Genomic DNA, 13,734 nt, shown 5'->3' on the forward strand with positions numbered 1-13,734 from the left:
TGGCTGTTTCCTGGAGATTCCTGTTGGCCTCTTGTGTATGTCTGTCATTCAGTCTATGGATTCTGGTGACTTCCTAGCTGTTAGCCTATGGGACTCAGCCGCTAGTGCAAAACGAAGGGGTGCTTCATTTCTGCTTAGCGTTAAGTTTTTGTCCTTTCTTCTGTGCCATGGGAAAAATGAGGCACTGTGTTTGCAAAGCACTTCTTTATTTAGGCTGGATGTATTGACTTAGAGCACTGCCTCATCAAAATATGAGGTGTAACATGTTGATACTGGATGCACAACAAACAGTTCAGGGAAGTTCAAGACTGTACACTTTTTTTAAATTGTGCTTTAGGTGAAACTTTACAGCAAATTAGTTTCTTATTAAACAGTTAATACACAAATTGTTCTGTGACATTGGTTTGCCAACCTGCGGTGTGTCAACACTCCCTCCTTCTCCACCCCAGGTTCCCTGTTTCCATTTGTCCAGGTTTCCTATCCCTTCCTGCCTTCTCATCTTTGCTTTTGGGCTGATGTGCCCATTAGTTTCCTATACATGTTTGAACTATGAAGCATGTTCCTCACTTGTGTTATTGTTGGCTCTGTAGACCTGTCTAATCTTTGGCTGAAGGGTGAACCTCATGAGTGACTTCAGTACTGAGTTAAAAAGGTGTCCAGGGACCATACTCTCAGGGTTTCTCCAGTCTCTGTCAGGCCAGTATGTCTGGTCTTTTTTTGTGAGTTAGAATTTTGTTCTACATTTTTCTCCTGCTCTGTCCGGGACCCTCTATTGTGCTCCTTGCCGGAGCAGTCGGTGGTGGTAACCAGGCATCATCTAGTTGTGCTAGATTCAATCTGGTGGAGGCTGTGGTAGTTGTGGTCCATTAAGACTGTTCACTTTTTGATGAATGAAATTTTGATACCAAGATGGTGTTGCTCTAATGTACTTCAGGTCTCTCAAATACATTGGTTCAGCGTAAGTGGGTTAGCAAAGTGCCATTTGTAAGAGCTGTCCTACTTGAGTTCTTGTCTCCCTGCCTGGCCTTGGCTTTGTCTCAGTCTTTTTCCTGCAGGTCAGACTTCTCTGGTTGATGAACAGTATCCTCAGTCTCTGAATCTCCCTTTTACTGAGACCAGACGATCTGATAACAAACCTATTATATAATCTAAAATCCTACTGAAACATACCATCCCAGCGTTTACCATTTGCCCTGGTAGAAGCATAATGTATGGGTATGGTAAACAATGCTCATACAGCCAGTGCAGTGTAAGAATGTATACAGCCCAGAGATGGAAAAACTGTTTATGGTCCAGAGTCCTCGATTGGATTGTCTATAGCCCTTTGTTCAGTGCTGCTAGGATCACTGTGGTTGCGGGGAGGAGAAGCTTGATGTCAAGTAGGCCTCTGTTTTCTGTCTCTTATTTCTGACCTGAACTTGTGGTCCTCTCAGCCTAACATTCAACAGCATGCCCTACATCCATATATTGCCTGTTTTATTCTGTAGAAGAAAAGATGACTGCCTTCCAGGTGTGCCACTGAACATTTAGAAATTTAGTTATTCCATCGGATAGCAGAGGTTGGGAAAGCTGTACTGGTAGCAGTAGGTAAATTAAGCTTGTTCTTCATTTGTTTCCCCAACCTCACAACTGCCAGTGTAATCTGCATGAAGATAAAGGTGTTGTGAGTTGTACTTAGGATTCCTGTCAATTAGAACGTGGGTTACCTTGGCAAATCTGTTTCTTGGTTACTTAATCTTTTGCTTTTATGGCAGATTTAGAACTTTTAGTTCTGCTATTTTGGTCTTTGTTTTAATATTTATGATGACTATGTTGTATAAAATACCCAATGGTTAGATTTAGGAGCTAATTATTATAGAGAAAAAATAGTTCTACATATAAACTATTAAGTAGATTTTAATAACCTATTAGACAGGAACTGGCTCTAGCTCTTTGTCAGCTGGTAATCAACCTCTAGTCCTGAGCTCTCTGTGCATGATGAAAGCTTAGGAGAAAGGAAGAGAGACGGTTCATTCCTTAGGGGGATCCCAGCCTAATGGGAGAGACTTACGAGCATAAGATACATCCCAGTCAGACCCATTGTCCTTGAGGAAACTTGTGGAAAAAAAGTGATTGTCCTCCATTATGTCAACCATGCCTGAGTGAGTGATGAATTTCCAAACATTTGTGGCTTTCCTTAATAATTTGTCTTCCATCTGTCATCTGCAAATATATGATGGTAGTGTCTGTATTTTTTAAAGCAGGCTAATAATTTTATTTTATCGTCATCTGCTCCTTCTAAAAGCCTGTGAGATGGGTAGGGTAGGTATTATTGTTTCCATTTGACGGATGAGGACGCTATGGCCCAAAAAGTTTAAATGTCTTAACCTAGAATTGCTCAGCTGATTTGGTTTAGATCTAGGACTACAATTAGACTCCAGTGTGAAGATCAAATGAGATAGTGACTTTGAAACCATTTTGAAAAGTATAAAATGTTACACAGGTGTAAGGTGACTGTTATTGTTAATTATGATTACTGACTCCCTAGCTTTTTTTTTTTTCCCGTCTTTCCGGTTTTCTATTTTCAATCCTTATCCTGTAGGGTGAGAATTCTATGCATTGGTTGCCTTTTATGTTCCCAAATGATCTTTTTGAGTTTCAAGGGGTCCTTTTTTTTTTCCCCCTAATAATGGTGTTCTTGGATTTGATTGTCTTCCTTCTCAGTTCCAAAAGGTGTTCTCATTAGTTTATAAACCCATGGGACTCCCCCTCCCCTTTAGCTGTCCTCCGGATCATCCGTTATAGCTTCCTTTGAGGTACAACAGGCAAAATCATCCACTGTACATCAGCACCTTGGTTTAGCCAAGGAAAAGCTAATACATTTTATCTATTTCCAGTTCCTTTGGTGATGATGCCCATTACTTGGTAGCCTTTCTAGTCACACTAATGAATAAGGTGTTTCTAGAAGCTTTTTTTTTTTTAGAAGCTAGTTTACAATAATCCAGGGTAGCTTTCCTGTGGGGTAACAGACAGCAAGAGCTTTAGAATTATAGAATGTCAGAGCTGGAAAGCACTTTACAGAGATAGCTCATCTGGTGATTCTAGTCCAACTTGAATGGCATTTAACAGTTGAGAAAACATCAGACTAACCCAGGACTCACTCACTCACCCCCAAAGGCAGGGAAAGAATTTCTAATGTTTTAAGGAAGACTCTTGAGCATTAATGTTAATATCCTGAAGACTGTTTGTTTTCTATTAATTTGTTTTACAAAACCTACAACTCAGCTCAGTTCTCAATCTGCCAGCCAGAGGTCCAGCTTGGTTTCACTCACACTCATGGCTTTCTGTGAAGAAAGGAGACTGTGGCTTCCCAGGGACATAGTGAGAGCCCAGAACAATGCCCTGTAGACCTGGAAGATGAAAACTAGATAGAATTTTTAACTATTGAAATAAGTGGGCATTTAATCATGCAAACATTTGAAATAATAGAATTCCAACAAGTACCCATCATGCCTTTTCAATGCTGCAATCGGTCTTTCATTTTTGTAAGTGAAAAATGTGTTATTGTTTATTGTAAGCACCTGCACTGAAACTCAGCTTTTGTATTTCTGCCTACTCCCACAGCCTTCTGATACCTTCCTATAAGTTTATTTTCATCGACTTATTTTTTCAGGGATCTCAGCCCAAAGGGAGGTATGGAGTGAAGATAAGCCACACAGAAACAGTTTAATAGTAGAGTAAGGGCAAATACATAAACATACATATTTTATCTCCCTCTGTACATGACTATAGTCTGACTACACGGCAGCAGCCAAATGATTTAGAAGGGAACTAATCAAGTGTATGTGGACATGGGCATTTGTTTCTTAACATGGTACCTGGCTCTGCCCTCCAGGCATTTCATCAACGCATTTTTGTGGCAAACCATTGTGTTTTGTGGCAAAAGCTTCGTGCTTACCTGACAATAGGTTACACCTATCAGATTCACATCCTGTCTTTTTCCATAGCACACTCTCTAATTCTACATACATTAGTGAATCACAAACTTTTTTGAACTTGCAACACTCTGCTATTTTTTAATTTTTGTCATACCACTTCCTCCTGCTAAAAGTAGTTTGTGAAGTAGAAGTCATTATTTTAGGACTCATGTTTTTTAAGTGAATAAAAATTGGGAGGTGAGAATTTTTGAAACCCATTGATCATTATAGATCTATCCCAGGGTGTTGTAAAACCTAGACAGGAAATTACCGACCTAGATAAACAATCGAAAGGAGTAAGCAATCCAATACAGTTTAGAAATACAGCATAATTATACACAGTTGCCAGTATGTATAGTGGTTAACTGTTTACACTCTGTGGAGTCAGACAGACCTGGATTTGAATTTTTTTTTTCACTGCGATATATTTTAGATACCATAATATTAACTATTTTAAAGTGTACAATTCAGTGACATTTAGTATATTCACAAAGTTGTGCAGCCACCACCACTACCTAATTCCAAAACATTTTTATCACCCCCAAAAGAAACCCCACACCCATTAACAGTAACTTCCTATTTCTCCCTCTCCCAAGCCCCTGGCAACTACTAACCCTCTTCCCATCTCAATGGGTCTGCCTATTCTGGACTTTTCATATAAATGGAACCATACAATATGTGGCCTTTTGTATCTTTTATCTTAGCATACTGTTTTCAGCATTCATTCAGGTTGTAGCTCGCATCAATACTTAATTTCTTTTTATAGCTGAATAGTATTTCATTGTATGGATAGACCGTACTTTGTTTTGTGTTGGAATCTGCAACTAACAACAGCGGGTGTGGTGTCTCTTTGTGATTTGAATTTGCATTTCTCAGAAGAACTAATGCTGTTGAGGATCTTTTCATGTGATTATTGGCCATTTGTGTGTCTTCTTTGGAGAAGGGAACCCTGGTGGCATAGTAGTGGTTAAGCACTACAGCTACTAACTAAGAGGTCGGCAGTTCGAATCCGCCAGGCGCTCTTTGGAAACTATGGGCCAGTTCTACTCTGTCCTATAGGGTCGCTATAAGCCGGAATTGACTCGATGGCAGTGGATTTGGTTTTTGTTTTTTTTTTTTCTTTGGAGAAAAGTCTTCAAATCCTTTGCCCATTTTTAAATTGGATTGTTTTTATTACTGAGTTATATGGGTTCTTTATATTTCCAGATACAAGCCCCTTATCGGCGATACGGTCTACAAAAATTTTCTTCCATTCTGTGATAAGCTGCCTTTTCACTTTCTTGATGGTGTCCTTTGAAGTGTTAAAGTTTTTAAAATTTTTATGATGTCCAATGTTATCTATATTTTCTTTGGTTGCTTGTGCTTTTGGTGTCATATCTAAAAACCACTGCCTAATCTAAGGCCACAAGATTTAGACCTGTTTTCTTCTCAGAGTTTTAGGGTTTTAGTTCTTAGATGTAAGTCTTGGATCCATTTTGAGTTAATTTTTGTATATGGTGTGAAGTAGGGGTCTAATTTATCCTTTTGCATGTGGAGATACAGTTGTCCCAGCATCAATTATTGAAAAGACTATTCTTTCCTCATTGAATTATCTTGACATCCATGAATATATCAGTTTATTTTTGGACTCGCAGTTTTATTCTGGGTTTGAATCTTAGCTTTGCTACTTGCAAACAGTGTGACCTAAGACAAATCCCCATTTTTGTAATAATAGTACCTATGTCTTCTTAGAGGGTTGTTGCAAAAATTAAATGAGACAATGCATGTAAAGCATATTGTATAGTGCCTAGCACATAGTAAATGCTCAGTATCTTAAGGGGAAAGGTGCTTATATAATCAGGGAGGTAAGGAAAATGTGGGATAGTTGAAAGGATGCTGAAATATTAGTGAACAGAACAACCCATTGCTATCGAGTAGAACTTCCCCATAGGGTTTCCAAGGAGCAGTTGGTGGATTTGATCTGCTGACCTTTTGGTTAGCAGCCGAGCTCTTAACCACTGCGCCACCAGGGCTCCTGAATAAGGTGGCCTCATAAATGAGAGACGAGATGAACAGGTGTTTGAAGAAGTTGAAAAAATTGATCAGTTCTTCAAAATTGAGTAAAACAGTTACTATATGAAATCGAAAAACAGAAATGGTATAGAAAAGCTACTTAACATAAGCTATAGACTGTAAAAAAAAATAGACTGTAGCCACCTTATATTATTCTTCAGAGAGCTAAGATCAGTTAAAGTAGTTGCATTTATAGAAACTGACACAAGGCTAATTTCCAAAATGCTAAGATAACTCATATCCCCACTTTGCCATTTCTCCATCTTTGACACCAGCCACCCACCCACATGGCATTTTCTGTCTGCCCCCGTGGGTTGGATAAGTCTCTAGAATGACTCACAGAACTTATGGAGACTACTTATACTTACAGTTACCCATTTATTATAACCAGAAAGGATACAAGTGAAGAGATGCATCAGACAAGGTTTGGGAGAAGTCCAGGCACAAGACTTCCATTGTCCGTAAGACATACTCGTCCCTGCACGGCCATTCTCACACCCAAAAGAGATAGACCCAGGGTCCTTTAGTCATTGAGGCCTCAAAAATTTGCATGACTGGGGCCTTAATATATATGCATGAACAATAAATACCTATGATTGAGCCCATCTTGCCCTCCTCCCTTTCTGAGGGTTGCTGCCAGGGTTGGGCCTGTGCAGCCCCTACTCATTTACACATGTTTAAGCATTGCCTGGCTGTTTTAGAAAACAAATAGGCAATCTTGATTGCTGTTAAATTCTAAGAGCTATTTTCAGAAACCAGAGACAAAAGGCCAAATGGAGTGTTTTGTCCTGTAGTAGGTTATTTTAGACAACTGATGCTTGACTTTTTTTTTCTTTTCTTTTTCCGTTAAGGACTCTTTTGAGAATTTTTGAGAGCTTTGAACAACCTTCTTTCCATGAAACATATGTGGCATACAACATTCTGCAAATAGTCCTAGGAGGTTCTGAAACCCCTGGTTAGAAAAATCCCTGTTTTGACCTTAATCCAAGGCAATCCTGACCCATAGCATGCTTTCCCATGCTAATTTCATAGTGAAGTTCAAGTGTCACCTTGACTCATGAACAATTTTTAGGGCTGCAGGAAAATTGAGGAGGAGCCCTGGTGGTGCAGTGGTTAAAGCGCTTAGCTGCTAACTGGAAAGTTGGCAGTTCTAGCCCACCAGCTGCCCCCTAACTGGAAAGTTGGCAGTTTGAGGCCACCAGCTGCCCCTTGGGAGAAGGATGTTGCCACATCTGCTGTTGTAAAGATTTCAGCCTTGGAAACCCTATGGGGCAGTTCTACTCTGTTCTATAGTGTCACTGTGAGTCAGAATCTACTCAAGGGCAATGAGTTTTGGTTAGGGAAAATTGAAGAGCTTCTCCTCTGCACAGAAGAATTTATATGGGTACCCTCCTAAGAGTTAGGAAAGTGTGGTATTCTAATTGTTTTTGTACAGGTTTCAACACAGAGACATGTCTTTCAGCAATGCTCCTGACCTACTGTCATTTTTGCAGGAGGCCTTACTCAAACCTCTCAGGTAGCTTCCAACACAAAAGCTGAGGGAATGAAGCTGTGCTGCTCTGGGAGAGATAGTAATAAGAAATGCAGTGTGAGGTGGAGATGGGCCTAGAAGTCATGTGATTCTGGAAACTACTCAGAATGAGATAGGCAGATTCAGAGAATCTCTGAGGGACCCAGAGAGACAAAAATAGAAGCGGAAACATGCTGCTTAGAAGCCCTCTTGTAAATAGTCAAGATAAAATTTCAGTGAAGGAGTGAGATGATTGAAATAAAGGTGTAGGGGGAAGAGCACAGGCACTGGCATTAGATTGACCCAATGCACTGCCACTTACTAGTTGTATGTCCTGGTTGATTTATTTGACGACTCTGAGCCCCAGTTTCCTAACTATAAAGTGAGTATAGTAATAGTACCCTCCTCACACACAGGCTTCCTGTAAGAATTTGATGAAGTAATGTGTGTAAAGTGCTTAACGTAATATCTGGTATATAGCAGGTGCTAGCTCCCTTCTTCTTTTAGCTTAAGGAACAATTATTTATTCCTAGTTTATGTGAGGAAACCCTGGTGGCCCAGTGGTTAAGAGCTACAGCTGCTAGCCAAAAGGTCGGCAGCTTGAATTCACCAGGCGCTCCTTGGAAACCCTGTGGGGCAGTTCTACTCTGTCCTATAGGGTCATTATGAGTCAGAATTGACTCGACAGCAGTGGGTTTTTGGGTTTAGTTTATGTGAAGCACTGTGCTATAGATAAAAGTAGGAAATAATCTATGCCATTGCGGAGCAGGGAGAGGTTGCTGGAGAAGCAGATATGTAAATGAAATAAAACAGAATGTTCTGGAAGGCACCAGGGGTTGAGTTGATAACATGTAAATGAGAGAACTCCTAGGTTTCTAGGCTTGGATGGTGATACCTGATAGTGAAAATAGGAAGAAGTGCAGATTGGACTGAGAAAATAATGAGTTCATTTATGGACATGTTGAATTTGAGCATCTGAGGGACATCAAGTGGAGTTGTTTAAGACAATATTCCTGTCGAGTTGAAATCTGGAATCTATGAAAGATTCTATGAAATATGTACATCTTAATTGCATTATTTTTTAGTCCCTCTAAATGTATGCTGATAGATGTTATAAGCTACAAAATAGAATTTCAAGTATTTGTGACTTACAAAATAAGAATACCATACGTTTCACTTTTTAAAAAGTGGCTATACAAACACCCGAACCTACTAAACCAACTGGCAGTGATTGTTCTACAAAAAGATCATGTACTTTTACAGCCCAATTTCCTATAGATTTCCGTTAGTAAATTTAGCCAGTTACATCAGTGCACTTGAAAGGTTTTATTTAGAAACAGCTTTTAGGGATACATCTGTTATAACTATGCACAAGGTATAATTGTACTCAGTATTTAAGTATCCTGTAAGAGAGCTATGAGATAACACTGATAAATGATGATATCTGAACAAGTATCAATTACAGAATCAAGTTTCCAAGCCTTGATGAGGGTCTCCAGTGATACAGAAATGATAAACAAAGTTATTCAAAAACAAGAGATACCTTTCTTTCTTAAATAGGATTAACATTTTCAGTCAATAAGATATATCTTATACTTTTCCTCAGTGAAGGCTGACAGAATATTTATGTGTGTAGATTTTAATTAATTGAAGATATGTTCAGCTCAGAAATGCCTGTGGGAGAACAGATGGATTGATCGACTAAGAGTTTAGTCTCCTGTCAGTTGGGCGACTTCTTTTCCTCTGTGATGCACACTAAAGTGAAGGCTGCTAGCTCTGAAAATTTTTGGCTGTCAGAAATTTTTGGATGCTCACCTTGCTAGTTAATATGGAGATCTTGATAGGCATCCCGTTTTTGATTTGTTTCCTGTTTTAGGAAGTAAGAAAAGTCACATGGGGTGATGAGCTTCATAGCAGACTTGTGCAAATTCAGCAGGTGTTTAATAATAAAACCAAACTGAAGCCACGAGGTAATATGTCTTCATTTATCAGTAACTATTGTTGAGTAAGTCAAAAAGTTGAAATCATTTCTGATTCAGCTTGATGAAATGAAGGATTTTCTGAGGGCAAGGGAAGAAAGTGAAAGTAAAAATGATCATCTTTTGTCCCTAGTAACTCAGTTTACTAAAAAGGAGATGGAACAGAAATTTCCATGAGTGGAAATGGGAAGTAATTCAAGTACACACTCTTAAGAACTTATTATCCTACACTAAGAACTGCATTTTTCTAAAGCTCTCTCTGCTTTTTTTACACAGGCTCTCAGAATGGAACTTATTTCAAGAACTAGAGAGTTATTTTGAAATATGGCCTTGTTTTTCTTCCATTGGATGCGAAATAGGAACAACCCCTATATTTTACTTTTGAAGTGAAATAGAGAACAATATTGGAGAATGGAGATTGGTAATTTTTCAGGGCCTCAGGATCATCATAGTCCAGGACGAGATGTCAGTGGACAATATGTGAGAGAATGATCCATACCAATGTTGTGAGCTGGAATAGGACTGTTAATCAGTAAACTGGGGTTCATAAGTGGCCACTAGGTTCTATTTATTAGTGCAGGAAGATAAACTCAGGCATTTGTCAAAAACAAGGTTTGAAGAAGGTAAAAAGGCTGTCTGATTAATCCCCAAAATTGCCTTCCTATTGCTCAAACATCTCTGGGGAGTCCAGCATGTAAAGCCCTCATTGGTTGATGTATAATTATGCTACATCTACTTTTCCTTTGGAAATGCTTAATACCTCTTGCTTTGTATTCCTTGCAGGTGAAAGCCCAGCCTCTGTGGTTCTTAATGCCTCAGCAGGATTATTTTCACTAAAGATGGAAACACTGGAGTCTGAATTGACCTGTCCAATCTGCCTAGAGTTGTTTGAAGACCCCCTTCTGCTCCCGTGTGCTCATAGCCTCTGCTTCGGCTGTGCCCATCGCATCTTGGTCTCCAGCTGCAGTTCTGGTGAATCCATTGAACCCATTACTGCTTTCCAGTGTCCTACGTGTAGGTATGTTATCTCACTGAACCACCGGGGGCTGGACGGCCTCAAGAGGAATGTGACCCTGCAGAACATTATTGACCGCTTCCAGAAGGCTTCAGTAAGTGGGCCCAACTCCCCAAGTGAGAGCCGCCGGGAGAGGACTTACAGGCCCAGCACCACCATGTCTAGTGAGCGAATTGCTTGCCAATTCTGTGAGCAGGACCCTCCCCGGGATGCAGTGAAAACATGCATCACCTGTGAGGTCTCCTACTGTGACCGTTGCCTGCGGGCCACGCACCCCAACAAGAAACCTTTCACCAGCCACCGGCTGGTGGAACCAGTGCCAGACACGCACCTTCGAGGGATCACCTGCCTGGACCATGAGAATGAGAAAGTGAACATGTATTGTGTATCTGATGACCAATTGATCTGTGCCTTATGCAAACTGGTGGGGCGTCACCGAGACCATCAGGTGGCATCCCTGAATGATCGATTTGAAAAACTCAAGGTAAGGGATCTGGGGAATATCCCTTGCACCACAACTTTGTTCCTTTATGTGCAGTAATATAGTTAGCAAGTTCAGTAATAAAATGGGTCACTTTTCCTATATGTCAAGTGAGTTAATGCCAAGTTGTTTTCATGAGGAATAACCTACCCATCTGAAAGCTGTCACTGCAGCCTGTTAATCTGTTGCATAAATTTGCTTGCATTCATACACTTCTGGCCAGTTCTGGGGTGGGGGAAGAGCCCATGGCCCACCACATCAGTAGTCTGAACGGGGAAATAGCACCCTTTCTCCTCTGTCAGTGACATATTACACACTACATATCTTTGCTATGATCTTTCCACCTCTTCCTTTAAGTGTGTGAGTACCTGTGTAGGTGTACTGCAATTAGCATATGTGCTGATTTGCATATGCATGTGTTAGCAATGGAAAGATTGGGTGTGTCTCTGTAGGTGTGGGTGGAGGTGTCTGAGTAGTATATCTATGTAGGTGAGAGATTTTTGTGGAGGATATTAGTTTATGTTTGTGTGTTTACTAGGTACGTCAAAGAAACAAAGGTTTGGCACTGGCCACTTATAAATTGCCATAAGCACTTAACAGAAGAGCCCACTACCATCGAGTCGATTCCAACTCACAGTGACCCTGTAGGACAGTAGAACTGCCCCATAGGGTTTCCAAGGCTATAATCTTTACAGAAGCAGGCTGCCACATCTTCCGCGGAGCAGCTGGGTGGGTTCAAACCACTGACCTTTCAGTTAGCAGCCAAGTGTTTAACTACTGCGCTACCAGGCCTCCTCATAAGCACTTAACAGGGGGCTAATTCTAAGCCTGCCTTAAAAACAAAACCAAAAACAAAAAAAGAAACATCAGTGTACCACAAAGTCAGGAGAGATAATCAAATGCCTGAACTAAAAATTTTAAACTGAAGACAATAAATATTTAATTCAGTATAATGTTTTGTGCCAGCGTTCGTTTTTGTGGGTTATAGACTGAAGCACTTGCTTGCAGTCCCTGTCTTGAAAGTCTTTTATGCGTGTTCAGTGGACACTGTTTTTTTTTTTTTTTGGTATGATAATTTATTTTGTTTAGCTACATCTATCCCTCTTTAAAAAGAGCCCTGGTGCCTCAGTGGTTAAGCACCCAGCCACTAACTGAAAGGTTGGAGGTTCAAACCTACCAGCCACTCTGGGAGAAAGATGTAGCAGTCTGCTTCTGTAAAAATTACAGCCTTGGAAACCCTATGGGGACAGTTCTACTCTGTCTAGGGTCACTATGATCAGAATCTACTCGACGGCAACGGGTTGCAACAGATTCCCTTTAAATCAAAAGTTACTTGTAGGTGAGGCCCATGTCTCACTCTTCCTTTTCCGGTAGACAGAGTTTTTTTGATGATCAGTTGATTTGTGGTCATTGTTGTTATGTGATATAATGTTTATATGCAAGTCTAAGTGCCTATATTTTAAAGCCCTGCTTTAACCTCACATTGATGTTAACAAATGCGAGATCCAGCAAATTGCTGTATTCCCATTGCCTACCTGCTATGTAGTATAAAATCTCTTAAGAAGGGATCTATTTAACAGAGATTCCAGGAAAATAAAGCGTTTAAATGAATAATATGATTACCATCCAAAAATCAGGCAGGAGTGTATAGACAAAACTAGAAAGAAGACCCAGATGGGGAGGTAGGAGGGCAAGACAGGGGTGGAAATTTTCTTCCTGACATGCTCTGGAAAATTCATTGTAACTTTATGTAAAATTATAATGTTGATAAGGGTAGCAATATTCAGAATATGATAGTTTCCTTCTGTGGTTTGTTGCAAGCAACACTGTAGTTTGTTGTTGAGGGGAGTCACACTGACAATGGTTTGTGCCTTTTTGGTTATCATTTATATCTAATATTTATAAATTTTGTACAGAATTCAGTATGGTCTGATGATTTCACTTGAAGTGATACTCTCATTCATATCCAGAGTTAAAAAAAAAAAAAGAACAAACCAGTTACCGTTGAGTGGATTCCAACTTGTGGCGACCCCATGTGTGCCAGAGTAGAGCTTCGCTCCATAGGGTTTTCAGTGACTGATCTTTCAGAAATAGATTGCCAGGACTTTCTTCCAAGACACCTCTGGGTGGACTCAAACTGTTAGTAGCCGAGTGCTTAACTATTTGCAGCACCCAGGGACTCCATCAGGGCTGCAGAGAGGAATAATCTCATTGATTTCAATTCTTAGAATCATAAAATATTAGAGCTTGGACTTGGTCTAGTCCAAGCCCTACATACACTTTAAATTTGGGTAAACTGAGACTTTGATGTTAAGTGATTTGGTCAAAGTCACAGAATTGGTTAGTAGGGGAACTGGAAATAAGCCTCTAGACCCTGAGTTTTGTACCCTTTCTACCTGCCGCCTGCTAGCTATATCTTGCTGCCTCTTTGTTTTGAACCGAAGTTTTCCACATGAAATGTGATTTGAAACTTAACCTTATGCTCTAGCAACTGCACATTTCATGGGTCATAGATAGACAATAACAGCATCAAGAAAGGACATATTGTATAAACTTACAGCTTCATAATGACAAAAGATAGGGGCGGAGTTGTGGGAAGAGTGGGGGGACATGGAGAGAATGGAACAACCTCTGCCAAGTATTTGCAGGTGTTGGGACTATAATAAGACAATGGCCTTGAGAAATATTCCAAACAGAAAAATCTGTATCCATATGTACTGTTGAGATAACACAAAAGACGA

At 40.1% G+C, this 13,734-nt stretch overlaps 1 protein-coding gene across 1 annotated transcript in view; it reads left to right on the forward strand.

Annotated features, from left to right (window-relative positions):
- MID2 (midline 2) overlaps positions 1–13,734 on the forward strand; it is a 110,489-nt gene that overhangs the window by 3,258 nt on the left and 93,497 nt on the right. The window contains exon 2 of the mRNA XM_023553917.2: positions 10,281–10,996. Coding sequence (XP_023409685.2) covers positions 10,337–10,996 — 660 coding nt within the window. The 5' untranslated portion in view covers positions 10,281–10,336. The remainder of the gene's footprint in view (positions 1–10,280; positions 10,997–13,734) is intronic.

This window comes from Loxodonta africana, chromosome X (assembly GCF_030014295.1).
Source record: "Loxodonta africana isolate mLoxAfr1 chromosome X, mLoxAfr1.hap2, whole genome shotgun sequence".
Lineage (NCBI taxonomy): Eukaryota > Metazoa > Chordata > Mammalia > Proboscidea > Elephantidae > Loxodonta > Loxodonta africana.